General features: G+C 37.3%; 1 protein-coding gene across 1 annotated transcript in view; it reads right to left on the bottom strand.

Annotated features, from left to right (window-relative positions):
• LRP1B (LDL receptor related protein 1B) overlaps nucleotides 1-26,898 on the bottom strand; it is a 1,706,338-nt gene that overhangs the window by 845,469 nt on the left and 833,971 nt on the right. The window contains exon 7 of the mRNA XM_070423500.1: nucleotides 22,096-22,258. Coding sequence (XP_070279601.1) covers nucleotides 22,096-22,258 — 163 coding nt within the window. The remainder of the gene's footprint in view (nucleotides 1-22,095; nucleotides 22,259-26,898) is intronic.

Below are 26,898 nucleotides of genomic sequence, written 5' to 3'. Positions count from 1 at the left end.
TGACAGCAGCTTTTCAGAGTGCTCTCTTGCTCTCTGGGACCCCGCCAGGGGATGTCGGAGAGCTGGTTTTGGCCCGATCGCCGCAGGCCAGGCCAAGGGACCCTACCTGCCGAAGGGACTCCATTCACTCCACAGACACTGGGGCAGGACCACAGGAGATTGGCTCCAGAGCATGTCTGGCCCTTCTCACCCAGTCCCACCCCACTAGCCACCTTTTAATTAGTTTATTTTCAATGTGCATGAATCCATGCACTGGGTCACTAGTGTACACATAAAATTCCAAAGAACTATACACCAAAAAGTGTACATGTGAAATCTGAATGAGGTCTGCAGTTGAGTTAATAGTATTGCACCAATATAAATTTCCTGATTTTAATAATTTACTATGGTCATGTAAGATGTTGTCACTAGCAGAAAGAGGGTGAATAGTTCACAAGAATTCTCTATTAATATTGCAACGTTCAGTGTCAAATTATTTCAAAATAAAAGCGTAAATACAATAAAACAACAGATAATTTTTATTTTACCATTTGCCTAAAATAGAGGGGAGTTATTGTAAAATTCAACTTGGTTTTCTCCAACACCTTTGATTTATTATCCAATTTGACTGTTACTGTTTGTACGTATACCTCATAAAGAAATAAAATACTTTCAACACTGGCCACAATATATAAAAGTTCCATTTTCCCAGTTACTACAAACCTCAATATTATTTCTGGGGAAAAATGGGATAAAATCACCATCATTGTGAGAAAAAAAAGTAAATTTGTCCAATAGCATCTGATTTCTTGCACAATTAATAGTACTTTATTTGTAGGTTCTTCTCAGGCTAAATTACTTTTTTTAAATGATTAACAGGATGAAATTGATAGTAACAGAAATAAAGTCATTAAGATGCAAAGACTAGAATTTCACCACCAAAATAGAAAATATTGGGAGAAATTCTCCTTCATGTCTTTCACATTTCTGCCATTTAGGTATTCAGAATATTCTAAAGAAACAAAACAAAACAAAACACAACAACATACACATCAAAACTTTGATGCTACCTTGCTGTTTTCGTGGGAAATCTACATTATAATTGATAAGAAACAAAATAAGGTCTAGAAGCATTAATCTATATTGTTTTCATAAACTATTAGATTATGTTCCCATTCTTTTTTAAAAATTTATCTTTATTGTTAAAAGTATTACAGATGCCCCCCTTTTTCTCTCATTTACTCCCTCCATCCCATACTGCCCCTCTTCCCAGGCCTTCACCACACTATTGTTTGTGTTCATGGGTTATACATACATGCATATAAATTCTTTGGTTAATCTCTTCCAGTGCTTATGTGAGTTGAGTGACATTTAATTCACAATATGAGTAAGAGAATCATAGAATGATCTACAAGGAAGCAGAGGTGGAGATGAAGATGAGTGAACACAATTTTACAGAGAAGGTAATGGTCCCATAATAACCTATTGAAGAACTGGAGGAATTAAGTTTTGTCTTAGTTTTGTTTTGATTTTTGTTAATTAGTGTTGGCTGTGAAAATGAAACTCAATCATTATTAAACTATTTCTAGGGTAATACAAAGTTGATTAATAGTTGTAAAGAAGTCCTCCAGTTTTTATCTATATCCATCAGTGGTCATACTAGATATGCTAAAGTAATGAATAGCAAAAGCTAAATAATCTACAATAATAAAAGACAAAGATGCTAATTGACCATACCTTCACTATGCCCAAGCCACACCCACCAGCCAGTCAGAGCGACTATATGCAAATTAACCCAACCAAGATGGTGGCCGGCAGCCACGGAGCTGGAGCAAGCAGGAGGCTTGGTTGCCCTGGCGATGGAGGAAGCCAAGCTTCCCACCTGCTCTGGCCAGCTGTGGCCTCCGCAAAAAGCAACAAAGTTTCAATTATAGAAGCTAAATAAATCCCAGGTACCAGCTCCCAACCAGCCTCCACTGGGAGCTTGGGTGGCTGGGGGCTGTGGCCAGCCTGCAAACAGCCATCAGCCCCTCACCCAGGATGGCCACACCCTCATGGGGTACGGGTCCCTGCTGGGGTGCTTGGCCAGCCTGCAAACAGCCTTCAGCCCATCACCCAGGCTGGCCAGCCACCCCAGCGGGGACCCCCACCCTGAAGGGGTGTGGCCATCCTGCAAACAGCCATCAGCCACTCACCCAGGCTGGCCAGGTACCTCAGTAGTACCCCCCTCCCTGAAGGGGATGTGGCCAGCCTGAAAATGGCCCTCAGCCTCTCACCCAGACTGGCCAGGCACGTCAGTGGGGACCCTCACCCTGAAGGGGGTGTGGCCAGTCTGAAAACAGCCCTCAGCCCCTCACCTAGGCTGGCCAGGCACCCCAGCGGGACCCCTACACTGATCCGGGGCACCCTTCAGGACAAACCAGCCAGCCCCCACCCATGCACCAGTCTTCTATCCTATATAATAAAAGGGTAATATGCAAATTGACCCTAACTGCAGAACGACTGGGAATGACTGGTCACTATGACACACACTGACCACCAGGGGGCAGACGCTCAATGCAGGAGCTGCCCCCTGGTGGTCATTGTGCTCCCACAGGGGAAGCTCTGCTCAGGCACAAGTCAGGCTGATGGCTGCCAGTACAGCGGTGGTGGTGGGAGCCTCTCCCGCCTCCTCAGCAGCACTAAGGATGTCCAGCTGCAGCTCGGCCTGGTCCCCACTGACAAATGGACATCCCCCGAGGACTCCCAGGCTGCCAGAGGGATGTCTGACTGCCAGCTTAGGCCCAATGCCCCGGGGAGCTGCCTAAGCCAGCAGGTGGTCGTTCCCGTGGGGTCCCAGACTGCGAGAGGGCACAGGCTGGGCTGAGGGACCTTCCTGAGTGCACAAATTTTTGTTCACTGGGCCTCTAGTCCTATATTATAAAAAGGTAATATGCAAATCAACCAAATGGTGCAAAAACTATGATGTGCACTGACCACCAGGGGGCAGACTCTCAATGCAGGAGCTGCCCCCTGGTGGTCAGTGCTCTCCCACAGGGGGAGCCTCGCTCAGCCACAAGCCTGGCTGACAGCTGGTGAGCACAGCCATGGTGGTGGGAGCCTCTCCCACTGCCACAGCAGCACTAAGGATTTCTGACTGTGGCTTAGGCCCGCTCAACCCCTGAGGGCTCCTGGACTGCGAAAAGGTGCAGGCCGGGCTGAGGGTCAACCCCCACTAGTGTACACATAACGTTCTTTAGATAACAAAGCAAATTTACATAAATTATATTTAATTATCATAGCTTTCTAATGAGGATAAATAAAGCAGTTAAAATTGTGCACATTTTACAAATGATGCTTTGGAATGTCAGATAAGTAATTTTTCATATAGTTTCATAAAATACACACACACACAGACACACACACACACACACAAAGAAAAAAAAAAAAAAAACACTAGCAGGATACCAAACTAGAACTCAACCCAAAGTATTCTAATCCAAGTTCCAGGCTTTTTTCTCTGTTGTAATTATAGTTATGTTTACTTGGGATTCACACATTTCTTTCTCTGTCAGTAGCAAACTATTTGCTGAAATCCAGGTTTGGGAAGCAGCTTTAAATTCCCCATAGTTTCATTAGAGAGAAAATAAATGCTAGCATTTATAGCATTCAGTCATGGTAAGAAGGGATAAGACAACTGGAAATATAGTAGCAGCTGGTCTAGAATTCCTTTGTTGATTACTTTTATAATGTTTTCTTGCTCAACTAACAAAATTAGTTACTATTATTTTCTTATTTCTACTTGATCCACCATCTCAATGGCTCAGCTTTTTAATCATCTCACTCCTGCTTCTAGTTTGTTACATTTCATCTGATCTTTCCATTCTTCCCAAAAACCCACCTCTCCAATAAACTCAACCATGATAGATAATAACATTTCATCAATTATTTTTTTTAAATTAGATTTTTTAAAGAAGGTTATCATGCAGCAAGAATGTGGAATGAACAAGACCACCCAGATAGAAGTAGCTAGAGAGCTCTAATCTCTGGTACATTTCAGAAAAATTACAGAATTTGGGAGCTGAAAGAAACCTTAGGGATCATCAGCCATGAATTAACTAAGGTTTCCAAATCCAGAACTGGAAACCGATCTTTTGACTTAAGTCAAGGCTCTTCCCAATACATCGTCTGTACCTCCACATCACCAACTCTCTTGGTTTTCTTTCTATAGTTTTTGGTTGTCTTTTTTCTGTTAACTCTTCAGTGGAGAAATGTTAATAGTATTGATAATAGTAATAATACTCAGATACCAAAAAGGTCACCAATCCCTATGGAATATCATGATTATCCTATCGAATAAAGACGGAATATGCAAACTGACCATCACTTCTTGACAAAGATGGTGGCGCCCACAGCCAATAAGGAGGGAATATGTAAACTGACGTGACAAAGATGGCGGTGGCCAGGCTGGAGCAAAGGTGGAAGGTGGCTCTGGCCCTGAACGAAGGCGGAAGGTGGAGACCCGAGTGAAGGCCCGGATCCTGGGTGCCAGAGGGAAGCTGGTGCCAGCAGCCAGGGAAAGGAAGGCCTATTCTTGCACAAATCTTCATGCATCGGGCCCTCTAGTAAATAATATGTTAATAATTTTTTATTTATTAGATATACATTTACTACTTACAAGCTCATAATATCCAGAATTTAAAAATAAATTATTCACTTTGTTTATTTGGAAAGTATATTATCATCCTCTACTCATATAATATGAAATTCTTATTAATAATTTAAAGTATAATTTAACCACTAAGAAAATAGGAACAATAGTATGCTCTCAATAAATTATCACCATTTAAATGAGCTTATAAGGAAAAATAAGAAATTAAAAGCCCCATATAATTTGTGATTATATAAATAATTATTATTAAATTCTCACTCATTTAAAAAGAAATGAAATCATTTTTAATTAGAAGTCTTAGTTAACTCAATGCTCTCTATAACAGCTTTTAATATGTTCTTAAATGCTTAGCAAACAAATTTTTAATGTTTTGAGTTGAAATCTAAGTCATAGCTATTTCTCATAAAGTTAACCACTTCTACACAAATATGTTTACAAGGTTTTTAAATTATGTTTCTGCTATCTATGTATGTGCTACACTAGTCCAAGCAACAATTACCTATTTTAAACTATTGAAATATTAGTAGGCTCATTACTAAGCTTTCCATTCCCATTGCCCAGTCCCCCAACCCGCACACGCACGCACACACACACACACACAAACACACACACACACACACACACATTTTATAACAGAGATTTCTCAATTATAAATCTGGCCAACTGACTTTTCAGTTTAAAATTTGCCAAGCTGGCTTATAAGCTTGTATATGATGCAGTCTCAGCCTCTCTTACCACAATCGTTTTGAACAAATCTTCTCCTTGCTCATTGTATTTTTTTACGTTTATTTTTTATTGTCGACAGTAGTATAGATATCCCTCATTTTCCCTCTTCCTTGGCCCCCTCCACCCAGCCCCTCCCCCACCACAGGCCATTAACCACACTGCCTTTTTTTCCAGTTTCTCAAACGCTTGCCTCTTTTTCTCTCCTCCAGGCAACAGACTTGCCCTCTCTTTATAGTGTTCTTCCTGCTCCCTATCTACATTCCTACTTTTCTTTGCATACTTTTCCTGTCTTATCCTTTGGGTAACATTTTCAACGTCATCTCCTAAGTGAATCCCTGCCCAACTAACTTAACTAACATACTCTCTGTCAGTCTTAACAATAATTCATTTCTTATATTCGTGTAGCACTTATAATTTGTATTTATGAATGTGAGAACATATTTATTGGTTGCATCAGATAAAGGATCAATAGCACTTCTTTTTCTACTCATAATTTTTATTTAAACTTCTTTCAAGAGCTCTTTTAAAGACTAATTTGAACATGATGATTTTTTGTGTTTTAAAAAATGTTTATTAAATGTATTGGGGGATATTAGTTAATAAAATTATATAGGTCTCAGTTGTACAATTCTATCATACATCATCTATATATTGTACTGTGTGTTCATCACCCAAGGTGAAGTCTAATTGTCACCATTTATCCCCCTTTTACCTTCTACCTCTCCCCACTGCCTTCCCCTAAGTAATAGCACTCTTATAATAATTTATTTTTACAAGATATACCAATTAAACTCATATGGCTTTCTAACAACTTTTAAAAAACACTTTCAGAAAAATATATAATTTTAGTGTAGGTTAGTACTAGCAAATCAAAAATTAAAATGTAATATACATGAAACATGAAACCTCTATACTGCTGGGATTTGTCCAGATCTAATTAAAACATTACTTTAAGAAATGGCTGTTACTTTATTTTTACTTTTAATTTGTCAAAATATTAATGTAAGTTTTTAACTATCAGACTTATAAAATGTTGTAAAAATAACAGAAAGAATGCCCATAAACCTTTCACCCCAAATTCCTATTTATTATTTTATAAACACTTGTTTTATCATTAAATGAACAAAAAGCATAAAATATAGCTTTAAAAAATATGGACTATAGGAAATGCTCCATAAATGTCATCACTGTGCAGAAGTCAGGGTAATATTTTTATTGTTACATTTTAGTGTATATACAGCTGACATAAGCACATAGTATTTTAAATTTTATTCAAATCTAGCTCCCATTATATTTTCCAAATATTATGTGCATATGAATAAACAAAAAGAGGTACCAACAGGCACCCAGTTGCTATGCATAATAAATAGTAATGATTATTCCTTTCTTCTCTCCAGTAGTGGTATTTAAATATTTATCAAACAATACTAGTACAAGATAGGTATTAACTCACCAGAACAGACACTAGTTATATGTGGCCAATATGTAAGTGTTAATTCAGCTTCCTCACTTGTTAAAATCTGTTTTTGTTAGGGGGTTTCATCATCATTTAGCTGATGCCTTATATTAGAGAACTAAAATTAAGACATAACTATTAAATAAAAAAGTATAATGGCTTTATGACAAAACACAATTGCTAAAAGAGAAGTGATTAGAAGTAGGGTGTGTAGTAAGAAGCCTAAAGCAGAAATCTAAAATGAAAAATGACAAAGAACATTTCAGCATATTTATCTATAGAGTCAAGTGATATCGCATATTGTCATCTGGATGGGTTAGTCTACGCGTCAACAATTGCCACTAAAAATAAATGTCTGATTCAGCATCCTATTTTACCAGAAGTTATCTGACAGCTTGTGTCTATTGGAAATGACGTGCATTAAAACAAGATTGCTCGCCATCTGCTAGAAAGTGAAGCAGTGGTTTCTATTATATCTATGTTTAGGGAGAAAATGAGTCAGTTACACCGAGTAGTGAAGTGCACTGTGCAAGGCAGTGAACTATTATACTCAAGCACGATTGCAATTTAAAACCCTAAAATACAAAAGTATAGACAAAATGTTGCAGTTCAAACTGTCAAAAGAGAAAAGGCCATAAGAGAAAATAATTATAATAACAGTAATACAAATAATGAAAATAATAATATTCTGTTACAAAATAGCAACTGTTATGTGTATACTCTTCATTTACTAGTAGGTAAATTGCTCGGTCCAGAAGTTTATAACTAAACAGGAATTCTGCAGCAAAGTTTTCTGGGTTCTTCTGACTTCATTACTTCATTACTTGTGTTTTATTTCACCCCTCCTCAGTGTCTTTATCTATATAATGGGTAGAATAAATAATGCATATTACATAGGCTTTTGTGAGGACTACATGAATACTACAAGCACTTGGATTATAAAGAGCCTGGCAGATAGAGTACATGCAAAATCCTCTAGTAGTAATCATAATAGACATGAGGTTCCATGGCATTTGGTTATAAATGCCCTTAGTAAGGCAAAGTTGGTTGGAAAATATGGAGCATATGTAAGCAAAGAATGGGAAAAATTATTTTGATTACTAATTAATCTTGACATTTTGTGCCCCACTCCCCCCATTTAAAATCACTGGAGGTTTCATAGAAGTCCACCAATGGCTTATATTGCAAAGTTTTCCAGGACAGCCACAAGTAATTGAAGTGTGTGAGGAGAACCGCGCTATCATTAGCCTTGCACTGCATGGGGCAGTAGCCTGCAGGGATGAACATTACAAGGCCAACAGCAACAGAACTATCATGGTCACGTAGCAAGGAAGAGAATCTGTCCTTCCTAGGGACTCAGGACAAACGTTTGAGCTTTCATCACTTAATGTATCAAAATTAAACCCAGGAGGCAGCAGTACAGCATCAACTAGGTTCACATGTGGCATGGAGACAGGATCTGGGAACAGGTTGGCGCAGAAAAAGATACCATAGTCTCCCCACCAGCCCCAAAAAAGGAAAAAAAAATCTGAAAAAGGAAAAACTCCTGTTACTCTAGCTAACCATGTTACTATTACATTCATGGTGGATTTGGGGGAACCACTTATACAAGCTCTTAATTTTAGAGTGCGTATATCCCATTTGTGAATCTGTCTACCTACTCCTACTACTATCAAACAGTATATAGCAACACTTATTTCATAGTGTGGGCTTAAAGTATGCTACGTTTTTAAAATCTCCTGTGTTGTTCTTGGTTGGTTGTTGTTTTTATTTTTATGAAGAGGTATGAGGACCAAGTAAACTCAACAATCCTGAAGTGGTTGATATGATAGTGAAACTCATGTAACTCACATAAGTCATTTCTAAATTGGGGGGCAGTCCTTTTGGGGGGACAGGCAAGCCACAAACCCTAGCAAAGGACACCTACAGGAGCATTTCACCTGTCTGGGTAAGTCAGCTATACTTAAGACTGTAATGAGACTCTCTCCTTGCTCTGCTTTTGCTAAGAATCCCTCATCATCTGATTTCACATCCTGCCCCTATTGCCTGCTGTTATGGGTCCATTGGCACTCTCAGTCTCTAAAGCTGTTTTCTTCTCAAACTCTAGCTTGAATGATGAGAAAAACGCAGGACAATTACTTTCCACTCCACACATGCACACACACACGCGCGCACACACACACGTTAGTATTAACCTACCTCCTTTCGCTCAGCCAGTACAAGCTATTTTATGTTTAATATTGAGAGTAAGCACTCCTCTGGAATGCCACCATATTAACAAGGGCTGACTCTGCGCTGGGAAAACAGAGCCCCATCATTACAAACACAGTAGAGATGCTGGGGAGATTTCTTTCTTACTAGTATATCCTTGTATTTTATACATTTGGGGAAACCACTCAAAGGCTCTTTAGTTGTAGGCTTTCGGCTTCGTGAGTTAGTGATGCCTTCTAAAGGGGTTTCACTTCTATTTAGGGAGTAGCTGAGACAGGAAGGAGACTTGGGCTCACCAAGAATTCATAGCTTAGTGGTATACAGAAAGCATACAAAGGCATTTCTTAGAGCTTGACTGTAACTGAGTGAGAATGTGGAAGTTTTGGGTGTCAGCACTAAAGCAAAAAAGATACAATTACTCCAAAGTAGTCATCTGTTTCCTGATTGATCCACAAGTACAGTCATATGATCACTCACAACACAGTTTCTTTTCTATCCCTTTTATAAAAAAAAATGAACACTTTCTTTTTAGAGCATTAGGTTTATAGAAAATTGAGCAGATAGAGTTCCCATACATCCCTTTCTTCCTCATTCACAATTCCCCCTATTATTAACACCTGGCATCAGTGTGTTCACATTTTACAATTAATGAAACAATATGGATGCATTATTAACTAAATCCCATAGTTTACATTAGGATTCATCCTTTATGTGGTACAGTTAGTTATCTGGGTTTTGCCAAATGCATAATGACATGTAGTCACTGTTACAATATCAAACAGAATAGTTTCATGACCCTAAGATTTTCTGAATTCTATCTATTCAGCTCTCCATACTTCCCTGCCCTAACCTCTGGGAACCACTGATCTTTCCACTTTTTCTGTGGTTTTTCCTTTTCCTAAATATCACCTAGGTTCTTGTTTTAAATTTTCAGCTACAAATTCTATGTGTCATTTTTATTCATCTTCATGGAGTTGATACATATGCAAACTCACAGGTGCCCCATGTTAAGGTTAAACATTCCCACACTGCACACTCTCAAGCGCCATTTTCCTCAGGGATGAGTCCCCAGTGTTCTGTGTGAATGCTGGCACACACAGATCCCTACATACTTCATCTTAAAGCTCCCTCACTTAACGCTGACTCATTGTGGGTATAGGTAGTAGATAAGAGTGCAGGCTGTGGGGTGACATTGCTGAGTTTAAATCCTGACTATAACACTGATTGGTATTAAACCTTACCTGTGAAAGATGATAATACTACTAACTACCTCACAGTACTGTAAAGATGAAATTGATCAATGCAAAGGAAGTGCTTAGAACAATGACTGGCTCAAAGTAAACTTCCAGTAACATTTTTGTTGAGATTAATCTCTTTTCTTTCTCTGGCTTTCAAATAAAATGGGCCCTATCAAAATTTCAAATTCACAATCTGAAGTGGCACAAAGCACAAGAGAAACAAGATAGATAATGCAAAACTAGTTAATTGATTCACGTCTCCATATGCAAGAGGAACATAGTTTAGCCTTTAGGTGAATGATGAGATTTCGGAGTACTTGAGATCATATATGAGAACATGTTCAATAAAATCACCTCCACCATAGTGAAGTTCACAGAGCACAGATGAGCTCACTATGAACTCCGTGTGACATAATGACCATCAATTCCAGCAGGACAAAGAGGCAGTGCAGAATGCTCCATAAAGTATTATGTATAATTGGTCTCAGCTGCCTTACATATGCTTCTACAATCTGAACCCTAAGAAGATTATTATGACAAATATATAATTTAATGTCCTTTCTAATTCAAACCTTCAGTAAGACTACTCCCAGAAAATGCCATAGCTTAGATATAACTTTTTAAAAATACTATTAATTGAAGATGTCTAAGGCAGGGACACCAATCCTTTAAATGTATTTATAATATAACTGGCTAAAATAAATATTCCCAATTTATTTGAAAACATTGGATTTGGGTTTTAATTATTACAAAACAAAGAAGATCTATGAGTTATTGATAGTCACTATTATTCATCTTAATGTAATTAATTTTAATAGAATATAGTTAACATTTTTTAAATCATGTAATAATAAATTATCTGATAAATGTAATCTGATATATAAAAGAACTATGAAAATTTTTTAAAAAATGAAACAGGCCTACCTTAAAAAATATTTTCTTTACTAAGCAACCTCAAACTTATGAACTATCAATCTGCTTATCCTATTTGGATACTTGTCTTCGAATAATAGAAACATATACAGATCCAAAGAGTAAGAGGATCTAAAGAAGGTAGAGTGTCCAGCAGCTAGTCCTACTTTTTAACTAGAAATGTCCTTATCTTCAATCATCTAAACCTATGCCTGTCTTATTGATTGGGAAGTCACTAAATATCTTTATCTGTGGAATAATTAGGAACTGCTCTTTAAATTTAGCATGCTTCAAATAAAATTTAAAAAAACAACATGACTGATAGCCACACAGTTCCAATAATTGCCTTGTTGAGGCAAGCGTCACCTTCCCTGGTGTTACTGATGCAGTTTTCATTGCCATGTTTGTCACCAACATCATCATTACCATCTCCATTACCGTCCTTATCTAGTATTCGCAGGGCTTTGGTAAAGATCCCCAAAATACCCATTAGGAAGAAGACGAGTTTGCTCTCAAGTAGTGTGCATTCCACAGCAAATATTCTATGATATTGAATCAGCACATCTCTCTTCCATTGGCATTGAAAATATCTGTTTTGCATTTTCCAGGTTGTTGTTTTTTTCTTAACAGAAACTTGATAAAGTTCAGGTATCTATAATGCCCCATACCCCTACCACCACCAAAGCCCATATGACTTAGGGACATTGAACCCACTCCCAGATCATGAGACGGACTCTAATTAATACAAATGCAAACAGCACTTGGTATCCTACTAGGGGACTGACATTGCTCCAGGTATGAGAAAGCAACCTTATGTAGCCCATTCAGGCTGAAGTAACAGATTTAGAGCCCATATTTACCTGCTGCATGAAAATAAGGAAGCAATTTTCCTCAGTTCCCATTGTAGCACCTTAAGACCATGGGGGGAAAAGAATTAGTATGTAGCAGTAGATGGCAAAGTGGAGATATGGAAGGGATATGGCTCATTAGTGATGTCATTGCAGCATCAACTCAGCCAAGCCTGGACCTAACCAAGCATGCTCTTCTCTGGCCTTCCTCTTAAAGGAGAAAACAAATGAATTTATCGTTTAATCCAGCTGGAATTAGGATTTTTGTTAATGACAAAAGCATTCTAAAAGATACTATTATTGTACAATTTCAACTGTCTTCTCTTTTACTTCTACCTCTACTATTATCCTCACTAATAATTGATTTTGTCCTCTACTCTCAGAATTTTTGCAAACATTACATTTATTCAGAGTATGCTCCAAATCAAAACAAAACAAAAAGATAAATAATAACCTAGCAAGTATCCAATAAAATCCAAGACCCCCAATCTGGAAAACATGACCTTCTGTGAGTAATAGTAAGATCATAAGATGCACAAATAGAATAATTATCATTCTGATGTGTAAAGAGTTAAAAATAAAATGTTTTCATAGTGTTTTCCCCCCATTTCAGAGAAGAAAGAATTTAAGTTTTAGGAATTTGGAACCAGTTATTTAAATAAATTGCCCCAATGTGGAGCTGTCTGTTATTTCAATCACTGGTCAGGGTATAATCTACTTGTTTATCTAATTGTATATTTTCCAGGCAAACTTTTAATTGATGATTTGGATATATGAAACAAAAGTAAAAAATGAACCTAATGAAAACGACTCATTACAGATAAAATGATTAACCCGAATTCTGAGTGTTCAGGGGAGTGTAAAAACTTTGGGAAAAGATGAGCCCATGCAGTTTAAAATATCTTTTTGAAACAAAGGCTTTAACATGCTAATATTTTCTGCTTTTAATTTTTTAGTAACCAAAAGGCAAAAGAAGGAGGAGGAGGAGGAGGAGGAGGAGGAGGAGGAGGAGGAGGAGGAGGAGGAGAAAGAAATCAGATTGTGGTTATAGTGGCAGAGACAGTCATCTGTTAACCTAGAAACTCATGCTTGTCTCTTTCTAAGATGTGGAGTGGTTGGCAACTTCCCAGATAGAAACTATATTTTCTAGTCCCCTTGATTCCAGATGCAACAAATTGACTAGATGGCTCAGCCAGAATATAACCAAAATGGTGCATAGTGCTACTGAACTGAAGTTTTAATAAAGCAGATGTGCCTTTCTTCTCTCCGGTTAAAAATCAGAGGATGCTGAGGCACCAAGACATGATGATGAGGAACACATGCATTGGATCCTACCCAAAACAAAAAGGACATTTCTATCTTTCTGTCCACTGACATTTTTGGCAGCAAGTGGTTCCATAACAAATTTAAAAGTTGGTAGCATAAGTGCATAACTATCTTCACGAAAACCTAAAATCTGTTGCTCAATGGTAAGGTGGCAGCAGCAGGACTAGATATATTCAAGGTTAAAAATATTAGATAAAAAAATGTCATTTGTGCCCTGGCCAGGTAGCTCAGTTGGTTAGAGCATCGTCCCACTACACCAAGGCTGCATGTTGGAAACCCAGTCAGAACAAATACAAGAAGCAACCAATAAATGCATAAATAAGTGGAACAACAGATAGATCTCTCTCTCTCTCTCTCTCTCTCTCTCTCTCTCTCTCTCTCCTCTCTTCCTCTTTCTCTAAAATCAACAAATAAAATTTTTAAAAGAGTTATATGCAGTATCTTGGAAAATATGTTGAAATAAAAACAAGTACTTATTGAGCCCTTGGATTTAAGGGAATAAATTTAAAAATATTAAAAGTTGTGTGCTCACTTTGGCAAAAAGTTACCAAACAAAATAATGTAGGTTAGAATTGACTGATTGATTGCAAAAAAGAAATAAATAACAAAATAGAAGAAGCCCACAACTGGGCCTCCCAGGTTTGGAAAAGCCAATTGCTTCTAGGTCTTGAATAATAAGAAAAAATACTGAAAATGGCTTTGAGCAATAAAAGCCAATTAGAACTTCTTGATTTAACAGAAGAATTTAGCCTTTAGACAAAAGGTGTTTGCTTCCAATAAAATCATTGTTTTCAGACCTCAAAATATACTAACAGGGTAAAAGAAGAAACCAAAAGAGTGAGGTGGAAAGAAATAAATTGGATTTAATAATTATTATTAAAGTATAACTTTGAATGTGGTTATTGTGACATGGAATGGGATAAAAAGAAATCCATTTTCTACTAATTTTCAAGGGAATTTATAAACACAAAAGCCATGAGCTTTGTCTCTTTAAACCTTAAAACAAAATCCCTTTTATCTTTAAGCCTTAAAACAACTTGAAAGGAGCAAGAAATAGTCTGAAATACATAGAGCCCCCACGGGGAAGATATTCCCCATTTTTAACTTCAGCTATAGTGTTGAGTCCAACAGACTAGAAAGGACCTCCCAAAGGAAGTGTAAGTAAAGGAGAACAGTGGGCAAGGAGAAATACTGCTGGGATAAGAAGTGTCTAGACAAGTGACCTCCCAACCACCAGGACAGAAGGTCTTCACTTCATTTGTCTGGCAGGATTTCACTGCCGCTCTGAATCATCACCACTGTATGCCTCCACTCTTTTGTTTCCAAATGACAATTTTTATTTAATCACTGGCCCATGAATGTATATAGGGTGCGAAGGGGTCAGTGGGTGCAGATATCTTTTCTTTTGCTTCATAGTTTGCTGTACAACAAGAGACCACAAAGGACATGATGGAGATAATTGTTCATCTCCTGGAAATCCTCTACTTTAACCTAAGTGTAGTGCATTCTATGTATAGTAAGAAGAGTACATATGAGTATTTGTTAGCCAGAAGAGAAGACTGTGGCAGAAATGGAAAAGTAGTCATTAAAAATGCAAGTGTTCGCCCTGGCTGGTGTGGCGCAATGGGTTGGAGCATTTTCCCATATACCAAAAAGTTGTAGGTTTGATTAGAGGTCAGGGCACAAAAGAAATAAATGAAAACATGCATGCTTTCATTTCCATAGTATGGGGTTGTCATGCACAAGCAGCTGCCTAGCCAGATGCTACTGTGTCTATATATCTTCAACATGATACCCTTTCTGCTAGTTGAGAAGAGAATATCCAAGGCCCCAAGAGATTCTAGAGCCACAAAATGGAAGGAACCTCCATCCCAGAATCATCATGGAGGAAGCTGTCCACCACATGTGAATACCATCAGTGTATTCATACTTGAACATAAAATATAATTTTTGTGTTATGTTGCAATTTTAGAGTTTATAAAAGCAACTACCACTATTCTAATAAGTACAGTTGTTGTAAGGAGCATTTTATTGATACCACAAAGTTTAGTGTGTACCTTATGAAAATTACTTATATTTGTCTAATGCAGTCATTTTCACTAATAAGTAATTATTTTTTTCATTTTTCCCACTAATAAATAATTAAATTGTATGTATACAATCAAAATAACTTTATTAAATTAAATTCATAATACAACAAATAATATAAAAATAACAGGATATTTTTGTTTCATTAAAAAAATGAATCCAAGATATTATCAAGTTGGAGGCTTTTTGGTCATTAAAAATGCAAGAGTTTCAAACACTTTACATAGGTTCCACACTGAATTTGTGAGATAAATTGATTAATTAGGTATACCTTCAAGTTAATTAATTTCTCAATTCTAAATTTCATTCTGTGACCTAGACTGAAGGCTTCCAGAAAGTAGAAATATTTTATGTTATTTTAAAATTGCATTTTATGCCATATGAAACAAGATTTAGAAAGTCAATATAGAGATTTACTAAATAGTTTGGTTGTTGATGATGTTACCATAACTATACCCAATCATTATGAAGAAGAACAAAAACAAATATTGTTTGTTTTGTTTTTACCAAAAAGTGTTACATTATTTTATGATGTCATTAGGGCATATTTCATCTGTAGTTAAGCATAAATATTTAGATACCACATTTTTTCAGTTTCATTGAGAAATAATTTACATACATCCCTGTATAATAAGTTCAAGGCATACAACATGATGATTTAATTTAGATATATTGTGAAATGATTACCACAATAGGTTTAGCTATCATCCATCTTATGCTCTTTGTGATGAGCACCCTTGGGAATAACTCTCTTAACAACTTTCCTAGGTATCATGCAGAAGTGTTAGCTAAAGTCATCATGTTTTATAATACATCCCTCGTATTTAGAAGTTAGTACCTTTTGACTTTTTTACTTATAATTAGAAGTTAATAACTTTTGACTCTCTTCCTCCAATTCCCCTTCCTCTCACCCTCTGCCACTGGGAATCACAAGTCTGACCTCTTTTTCTAGTTGTTTTTTTTTTGTTTGTTCATTTGTTTGCTTTTAAGAGTCTACAGAAAAGTGAGATCACACAATATTTGTCTTTTTCTTCTAACTTATTTCACTGAGCAAAATGTCATAATGGTCAGATTTTAATGTTGTTGCTTTTTTATAGCTGAATAATATAGATAGATTAAAGGTAGATAAAATCATAGAAATACAGTTAATGTTATATAATGATAGCCACTTGAATTTATTGCTATAGATAAGAAAACACTGTAAAAACATTTTGAGTAATTCATACAAATTTATAAGATTTTGGATGTTGTCACTGTACTGCATTAAACACCCATTGAGTAAGAAGAATTTGGCAAATAACTCCCTTGGCACTCTCCTTCATATAGATGAATTCAGAAGTCAGCCCACCTAAGTACTGCTCCTATGTGTGAGACCAAGATTCTATAAAATGTACACTAATACGCAAAATATACTTTTAGCAGTTCATTTCATTTATCAACTTTTTTTTTTTAAAAAGAAACTTTAACTACAAGATGTCCAAGGGAGAAATCACAGTAGATCAGTACATAAACTCAGTAGTATTATCATTGGAGCTATTGGAATGTCTCTATTTTTCTTGTTGTTTTTTTTTCTAATGAAGAGGGATATGTAAGAAGATTCTATGGGTAACTATGTTTACATCAACTGTAAGAAATATGTCTCCTTAAACATTGGGAAGACATACTGATTGTTGAAGCCTGTCACATGGCTATCTTGAAGTGGTGAAGGAGGCTGGGAGATTATCCATCTGTCTATCATCTAACTAGCTATCCTATATAATAAAGAGGTGATATGCAAATTAACCCTCACACCCTCACAAGATGGCTGCCTTTGGCCAGACTGGCAGAGGGGTTAGTGAGGGATGAACAAACGACTGAACAAGCAGGCTGCATGGGGCAACCAGGCTGGTGGGGGAGCATTTGGGGGCGATTAGGCTGGCAGGAGGGGCAGTGAGGGGTAACTAGGCCAGCAGGGGGGGGGAAGTTGGAGGTGACCAGACCAGTGGGGGGATAGGGCGGGGCGATCAGGTTGGCAGGGTGGGGGCAGTTAGGGGTGACCAGGCAGGTGAGCAATTAGGAGCCAGCGGTCCAAGATTGTGAGAGGGATGTCCCACTGCCGGTTTAGGCCCAATCCCCGGGGAACCCGGATTGGAGAGGATGCAGGCTGGGCTGAGGGGACCCCCCACCATACACAAATTTTGTGCACAGGGCCTCTAGTAGAAATATAAATGTGTACCTGTGTGTAGGGTAGTTCTGTCTTAAAAAGTTAGGACTAACAATTTGCAACCTATGAAAATGTAAATGTGAATTTCAAAAGATTAGGGACAGTCACAAATTGCAGATGAGCATGAGACTTTTCAAGACTGATACTTCTATGAGGAGAAAAAGAGTACGTAGAGGCACTTCTTTACATGCTTACTCATGTCCAAAGCCATACCAACTTCAGACCCATCTATTCTCAAAGCAATAGGTAGTGGTTAATTGTGGGGGTTGCAATCTGTAGTTTTAATTTGTCCACAGTATAGCCAAGGGGTTTAATAGTCAATGGACTGTAACAATCCTAGTTATATGTACTATTGTAAGTGAATAGTGAGTACAGGCTCTAACTGGGAACCTGGGCTGGCTCTAGGAGCTCCCTAACAGAGTGAGAAACTTGATGTTTATCCCAAGGGTCTCCTTGTTATAAAACTCCTTTTGTGTACATTGGCAAACCTGTTTCATTTTCTAGTTTTCCACATTCACACAGCATCTCAGATTAGAATCTCATTAGTCAGCCCTGCTCCCTGATGGCTGTTAACTTTGATTCTATCTTTAATTCCTCAGCCATGATTAGTTTCACCAACAGTGAGGATCCAGGGGAGTGATGGGAAAGGGCGTATTAACTATTAAATACTGCCAATCACTTCCACGTGAATTCAACTTCTGAGACTTGAGCTTCACTCCTCTGCCTCCTGGCAGATGGCCTGCTCATGCAGAGAACAAAAACAACATACTTTCCCCTCAATACTAACATGGGGTCATGGATTCACAAATAAATTCCACAGATCACTCACTACAAGTCAAAAGTCCATTCTCCATAGAAAGAGGTTATACACTGAACTTGAAAAATTTTCAATTTCTGCTGTTTCACATGACATAGGAGATTTTCCCTCTCCCTCAACTTAGCCATCTCAAGACTATTGATTTTGGATCTATCCATGGTACCCTACGTCTTCAAAATATATTTTTCCAAATTTTCAATTCCAACTTCAGTACTATCATTAAAATATCTCTTTAAATTTATACAATTTTTCTAATAATTATCATGGTTAGGATTAATTGATCCCCTTTTTTTTCAGTATTGTTGAAACAATTTTGACATTCATGGTGAAATGAAATCTTGTTTCCAATTTAGTGTGATGATTTTATTTTATTATTATTTTATTATTTTTTAAAATATATTTTTATTGATTTCAGAGAGGAAGGGAGAGAGATAGAAACATCAATTATGAGAGAGAATCATTGATCGGCTGCCTCCTGCATGCTCCACACTGGTGATTGAGCCCACAACACTGGGCACGTGCCCTGACCGGGAATCGAACCGCTACCTCCTTGTTCATAGTTGCTCAACTACTGAGCCACGCCAGCTGGGCAGTGTGATGATTTTAATAGGAAGTTCAGGGCCATGCCTTAGAAACAAAATTAAAAACTAGCTCACTCCTGCCCTTAGTTATAATTCTCTTAGGCTCAAATAGTATATGGTTTACTATTGAAACAATGTTATATTTAAAAACAGGTTAAATGGCAAAGAAAACTAGGAAAGGATTTTATTCTTTTGAAAGACCTTAAAGTTAATTTAAATACACCTTGCACAAAATCAATTATTAAAGTAATGTTGCCTCTGCTACAGTCCCTATACCACAGATACTCTGTACAACCTACACCTTTCTACATATACTTCATATTTATTCCCAGGCTATATCACTTTTATTTCTCATGTCTACACCTCTTTCTCAGGTAAACTATTTTAGGAAGGTTTGTAGTATACATAATAGCATCATAAATGTTGGACACATTAGTAGTTATTTTGAGGCAACATGTAAAAGAAACTCATATATTCTACAGCTTATAAAGTGTTAGGGTAGGATTAATATTATTCAACAATTTTTAAAATATGTTTTTATTGATTTTAGATAGAGAGCAAGGTAGAGAGCAAGAGAGAAACATCAATTGGCTGCCTCCTGCACATCCCTACTGGAGATCAGGCCCTCAACCCTGGCATGTGCCCTGACTGGGAATGGAACCTTTTGGTGCATTGGACCTTTTGGTGCATGGAATGACACTCAACCAACTGAGCCACACCAATCAGGGCATTATTCATTATTTTTAAGGTAAGAAAAAAAGTACAAATAAGCATCTAATATCACACAACTAGTTCTTGGTGCAGCCAGAATTTGATCTCAGGGAAAGTGAGTCCAGCATCAAGCTCTACATCATTAAACAAGCAGAGACAAATAGCAGCCACCAGAAATGGTAGTTTTGATGTTGGTTGGACTATGATCTCCATGCCACCTTCCGATCTAATGGAAATTTCTTCAAGAAAATATATTACCAAAATTTGAGAGGTAAAAGAAAAATTTTAAGAAGCATCTCCAGAATTAGTAATCTATATTCAAACAATGAAGATCATTTTTTTAAAAATTTCATGGAAGGAATAACAATAATACTATGAGAGGCCTTTGATAAAAATGGAATAGGAGGTTGAGACAGTGAAGTTAAATGTGTAGCCAAATGAAATATATTTTTCAATGCAGCCTTTAGGGAGGTAAGTCAAATCTTTTTTTATTTCCATCATTATTAAGGGCAAGCTCTTAACAGTCAGGTCAACTTTTAATACATTCTCATGTTTCCCAAATGAAGTTATAACTAAAAAAGCAAAGATATATCGCTTCATACAATTAGGAAAAGGTGGGAGAAAAGATAGCTTGCATATCCCCCCTCTAGTGGGCCATGAAGCAGAGTACTTGTCTCAACTAATCAAATTACTCTCAAGCAAGCCCCAAAGTTAAAGCTAAAGGAAAACACCTACTGCTTCTTCCCTAGACAGCACCACACGAATCCTAGCCAAATATCTGATATTAAAAGAAAAGTAGATATATTTGAAAGTGTCATATTACATCTAGGCTTATATTTGTAAAAGAGCGGAGCTTTTCCTGCTCTGATTTCTACGACTCATTGTTGAAAAACAGTGCTAGAGATACAGAGCAAACGCAAAGAAAAAATTTCAAAGAAATTATTATGATAAATGACACATGACAAAGTTACATTTAGACAGTGACTAGGCCCAAAGGAATCCAGCCTAGGACAAATGCAAACAATGTGGGGGTTTCTATCCCTAATTCCTTTGACAAAATATGGTTCTTTCATGTAATGACAGGGAGAAATAGGAAGCTTGAGAACATAGACTACCTTGTTGCATAGAAATGGAAATGGTGTCCATATATATACTTTAGATGGGCCATTTTATTTGAAAAGCGTCTCTGGATCTTTGCTTACAAGAATAGGAAGGCTAAGAGAGGTAAAATGAGGGGAGAAATACAATAGTTTCACCTTCTAACATTTTTGACAGACAAGGTTGTCTAAAGGCTAATTTGAAATTCAGTTAGCACATGCAGGGAAAAAACACGCAAGCAAATGTATTTCTAAACAGAATGCCGAAAGGATGTTGCTAGCACATTTGTAAATTTCCAATTTTTTCTTACTACACTTATCCAACAACGCAAACAAATCAGTTTAAATACAACTTCTTTTACTAATGCCTCTTGAAGCATCACTGCAGTCAGATTGAGTCAAGGAACCATCTGCTGCAAATACAAATAGAGCTACATTCAAGAATTATATTACACAGCCTTCCTAGCTAAGTTCTTACGTGCAAGCTGTTCTTGTCAAAATCAGAACCATTGTGATGATGCATCTTAATAGTCAATCAGACTTTAAGTAAAGAGTGACAAAAGTCCACATATGGATAACAGCTGTTTCTTCAGTAAATATTTTCCCATTTATTGAACGGAGGCTTATGGCAGTCTAGGATATGTTCCATCAGACATTTCAGCCTGAACTGCCTGGGGATGATTCAAGCAATAAGGATAAAATTCAGTTTTCACATCTTTGCTACAACTTACATCTGAGAAAACAACAGATCCTCCAAGAAAAGGTGTACACTATGTCATCAATCTGACAGTATCCATGACTAATACTGATGATGACAGACCTGAATTGATGACTCTACTTTTTTGCCCCTCCTCCTGGAATAATAGCATTTGTAAAATTTAAGTAAAATCCATGTATTGACTTTCTAATCAAATAAAAAGTTGATGGGGATTTAAACATTTATGACTAATTTTGATAAATTATTAACTATTAGAAAAGATTAATGAGCCTTTAGCTAAAAGGAGCTCAGATAAGATCTCTTTTTAACCAAGAAAATGCCTTGTAAAATTAGAAAGTCAATAAAAATGTGCAAATGTTTGTTTCTCAGCATCTGCATGGTACATGACACCCTTTTCTTTCTTCCTTTAATGCAGTTGTTAAAAATCAACATTGATCCTGTAGTCTTATATTCCACAACTGTCATCAGACTCTGATCTTTTTTTAAAAATAGAAATTATTTCAGATCTAACACTAAAAACAAGAATGTCTTACCCTGCTATCGGATCTACGGCTATTGCCTTCGGATTATGAAGCTCCAGATCAATCAGGGTGACACACACAGACCCGTTGTAATTGCAAACAAAGATCCGGTCACTGACATGGTCCACAAAGTAGAGATTTCTGGTGAGCCAGTCAATCGCCATGTGCTCCACATCTGAAAAACACACACACAAAATCATTGAATCACAGGTGCAAATCAAGTATCATGAGCCATAGGTCTGCCCAAACCATCACAGAGGACATTTTGGGAGTATAGATTGTTTTATGATAAAAAAAAAAAAAACTGCAAAGAAAAATTTGTTGTTATGCCAAAATAAGTGATTTAAGTATTCTTTAAAAAAGAAAAACAAACAAACAAACAACAACAACAAAAAACAGTTTCTTGATAACATTCTTTTGCTATCTAAGGACTGAGGATGACCTAGACCAGTGATGGCGAACCTATGACACGCGTGTCAGAGGTGACACGTGAACTCATATTTTTGGTTGATTTTTCTTTGTTAAATGGCATTTAAATATATAAAATAAATATAAAAAATATAAGTCTTTGTTTTACTATGGTTGCAAATATCAAAAAATTTCTATATGTGACACGGCAACAGAGTTAAGTTAGGGTTTTTCAAAATGCTGACACGTCGAGCTCAAAAGGTTCGCTATCACTGGTCCTAGACCCAAATGGATGAAAAGTTTGTGAATCCTAAAATATAGGTATTACAATAAAATTTTACTAGTTTTTGCATTTGCCCAAAATAGTTCATTCAACACAATTGTCATAACTGGCTCAATGGCACAGCTAAATTCTTTAGTAGTAAGAAGGGTGAACATTTTTTGTGAACTTAAAGTAAATCCTTATTTTCAAATCCTTTTCTGTTACAAAAAGGAAGGTTGGAGAAGATGGAAGAGGAGATCTGTAAGATCCTTTGTTTACAAAATGTTTCCAAAACTTGGAAGTAAAGCAAAAGGAGGTGTGGAATGTTCTTTCAATGCATGTGTAGGCATTGTGAAACAGGCCTGCTCAAAGATTAATTAATTCCCTAGAAGAATGATGTTCAGTAGTACTTGTGGAGTCACTAGCCACATGTGTCTAGTGAGCATCTAAAATGTGGCTAAGATAACTGGGACACTTAATCTTTACTGTATTTCATTTTAATTAATTCAAATTTAAATATTAAAAAATGTATGTTGCTAGTGGCTGCTATAGATTGTGCAACTCTTAAAAAAACATGTTTGGCCCTGGCTGGTTTGGCTCAGTGGATAGAGCGTCGGCCTGTGGACTGAAGGGTCCCAGGTTCGATTCCGGTCAAGGACATGTACCTTGGTTGTGGGCACATCCCCAGTAGGGGGTGTGCAGGAGGCAGCTGATCGATGTTTCTCTCTCATCGATGTTTCTAGCTCTCTATCTCTCTCCCTTCCTCTCTGTAGAAAATCAATGAAAATATATTTTTTAAAAAAACATGTTTGATTTGAATATTTTCTGTTTGATCAGATTGTGAAATTTCATGCTAATTAGATTTTTCTGGTAAAAAAAAAAAAAAGATAATCCCAAAGGTCATGGTTTTATTACCCAAACCATTAACCATTTTTAAATCTAAACTATAAATCTTATTTAAAAACTAGTGACCCAGTACATGAATTTGTGCACAGGTGGGGTCCAGCCAGCCTGGCCCAAGTCTGGGCAGATTGGGGCCTGGCCTGTCGGGAGGAGGAGATGGCGGGAGGTTGGCTGACCAGCCCACCCTGATCAGGCCGATCAGGACTAGGCTGGCTGAGGGGAGGAGCCACGGGCCAATTGGGGTGGTGGGGGCTGATTGAGAGTGGGGGCCGGCTGTGGGGAGGGCCACGGGCGATTGGCCAGCCAGCCCTGCCCCTGATTAGACTGGGGGGGCTATCAGGGGTGGAACTGGCTGGGGGAGAGGCTATGGGCCAATTGGGGTGGTGGGGGCCATTGGGGGCGGGGCCAGCTGGGGGGAGGGGGCCACGGGAAGTTGGCCGGCTGGCCCCACCCCCGACCAGGCTGGTTCGCTGGCTGCAGTTGGCATTATAGCAACAAGTCATTATGGTCACTACTGTTGTTACAGAGTTCAGGTCACTGACTTTTTATGTATATAGATTCTTTTCTTTAAAATACCTATAAGTATTTTATTCTACTAATGCTCTTAGAGCAGCAATATTGGGCTGGTTCCTTCAATAATGCCTTAAATAAATACATTTTTGATTTTTATTTATTTCTAAATTTTATGAGTCTTATTTTTATGTATGAAAAATATACTTTGATGCATCCTTGTTTGAACTCACTATGAATCTATGACTCATTGACTAAGAAGTATTTCCTTCTTCAGCCTGAACCTAAACACTTCTCCAACTCTATGCTTCAAAAGAATTCCTTAGTAACATGCTGCTTTCAGTTGTTATTTTCTCAAAAGAAAGACTAATGGAGATACATGTGCAATCATCCTATCTACTAAAGAGGGAATATGCTAATGGACTGCCCTACCCTCAAAGATGGCAGCACCCACAGCCACAAGATGGCAGTGCCCAGTCCCCTCAGCCTTGCCAGGGCAGCAGGTGCACAGCAAGGTCAAGCCTGCGCCAAGGCGGCCCAGCTGCTCTGCATGCACCTGCCTCCGGAGTTCTCCAGTCCCCTCAGCCCCCAGCCGCCCAGAGCCACCCGAGGCACAGGTAACCAGGGCCGGCCGAGACTTGAGCTGCTGGCAGTGGCAGCAACAGAGGTGTGATGGGGCGTCACCTTCCCCTGACCACCGGGTTGCCTCCTGCCCCTGAGGGCTCCTGGACTGTGAGAGGGGGCAGGTCGGGCAGAGGGACACCCCCCCCCCTCCAGAGCATGAATTTTCATGCACTGGGCCTCTAGTTATTATTTATAATGGTATATTGTCAAAGCAAAACAGAGAGAACATTGACTTTGTGGGAATGTTTACCATGCTTTATAAGGACAAACAGAAAGTGGATATTGTATTAATTGGAAACACATTTTCAAACAAGTGATTACAGTTTCATTCCTAAATTACACAGTCCTTACGGAAGTATAAGCATTTAAATGTTTCACTCACCACATGAAACTTTTTTCTCAACCAGTTCAGCAACCAGAATGTTTATTATTTATTATTTATTTATTTATTTATTTATTTATTTTTCATCTTCACCCAAGGATATTTTTCCATTGATTTTTAAAGAGAGTGGAAGAGAGCAGGAAAGACAGAGAGAAACATCCATGTGAGGGAAACACATTTATTGGTTCCTCCTGAACAGGCTCCAGCCAGGCCAGGGCTGAGGCGGAGCCTGCAACCAAGGTATGTGCCATTCACCAGAATCTAATCCAGGACTCTTTGTCCAAAGGGCGGCATTCTATCCACTGTGCCAAACCAGCTAGGGCACCTAGAAGAATTTTAAAAAATATGAACTATTTCTCTGTCTCCAGAAATCTGTAACTGTAAGCTTTGTTTGGTTTGTTAATCTTTTTGTATTATTATATCAGCTACAGCACAGAACCCACTGTTTCCAATGTCATTGTACATATCTTGGATTCAGGTAATGTGACAGAGTATGTTCAATGACCCATCACTCATGCTAGGCATGCAGTTGGTTTAGTGTATGCACTTGTAATTCCAGACAAAAGATCTGTTTGACAGCATTTATACCTTCTTTCAACTCAGTATCATAACAACTATCCAAGCTTGAAGGGGCAAGGTCTCACTAAATAGCCCGATAATTAGCAAACAGTCATTGTAGGAATTGGTTTAGTTTCTTATATTTGAAGTTTCTGTCTGATCTTAATGAAATTTTTATTAAGATTGGAAAATTAAGGCAATTAGAGTTCAAGTAAGCTGATAAATAGATGATAGATAGATAGATAGATAGATGATAGATTATAGATAGATAGATAAATTTGGCTAAAATGATTTGAATATTTTAGGAGAGAGGTGAATTTTTCTAGAAAACAGATTTAGCATTTCATTTTCATTTTCTGATATGTAACAAAATTCATTGGAAATTGCTGAAGATAGCCATAATTGTTTTATGACATTATATTACAAAATAATTTCTAAGTTTTTTATAGTAAGATCTTTATTACTTCATTGTTACTAGAATAGCTTTAAATATGTTCTCATTATTATGTTCTATAGTTAGCTTTTATGCATTCTGTGACCAAAAGTCACTCAGATTTCATCCTTACTGTTCTCTTGAAATGGCTCTTATTATGGTCACTCAGAATTTCTTAATTGCCAAAAGCAAAGGTTACTTTTCCACTCATATCTACAAAATAATTTCAATATAAATATTGGTGAAAATTTAAATAATATTGAAAGTATTTTGAAAATGATGAAGTTATTATATAAATATAAGTAACTATTAACAATTTCTAAAACAATATTTCTTAGGTCTAAAAATTTAAAGTTTTACCCAGTGGAAATTAACTTAAAAATTCATGAGGAAAGTAAACACAGAAATAACAAAAGAAGACAAATTCTTATGATAATCTGTAATTGATATAATCTATAATTAAATTAATTGAATAACATGTTATATGACATTTTTTGTGTGTGTGCATAAAGCAGGTAACTAATTACCAGAGTTGGTGAATATAGAACTTAAACATTTTTAATATACCAAAATATATGTATACTTAGTGCTATGGACTCATTTCCTCCAAAATTTATATGTTAAAGTCCTATCCCCAGTACCAAAAATGTAACTGCATTTGACAATAAAATCTTTGAAGCAATAATTAATTTAAAACAAGGCCATTAGGGTAGGCCTTAATCCAATCGGACTGGT

Source organism: Myotis yumanensis, unplaced genomic scaffold, assembly GCF_028538775.1.
Source record: "Myotis yumanensis isolate MYYU_CA2020_CCGP unplaced genomic scaffold, mMyoYum1.0.hap1 SCAF_8, whole genome shotgun sequence".
NCBI classification, from domain to species: Eukaryota; Metazoa; Chordata; class Mammalia; order Chiroptera; family Vespertilionidae; genus Myotis; species Myotis yumanensis.
This window is presented reverse-complemented; position numbering and strand designations above follow the sequence as displayed.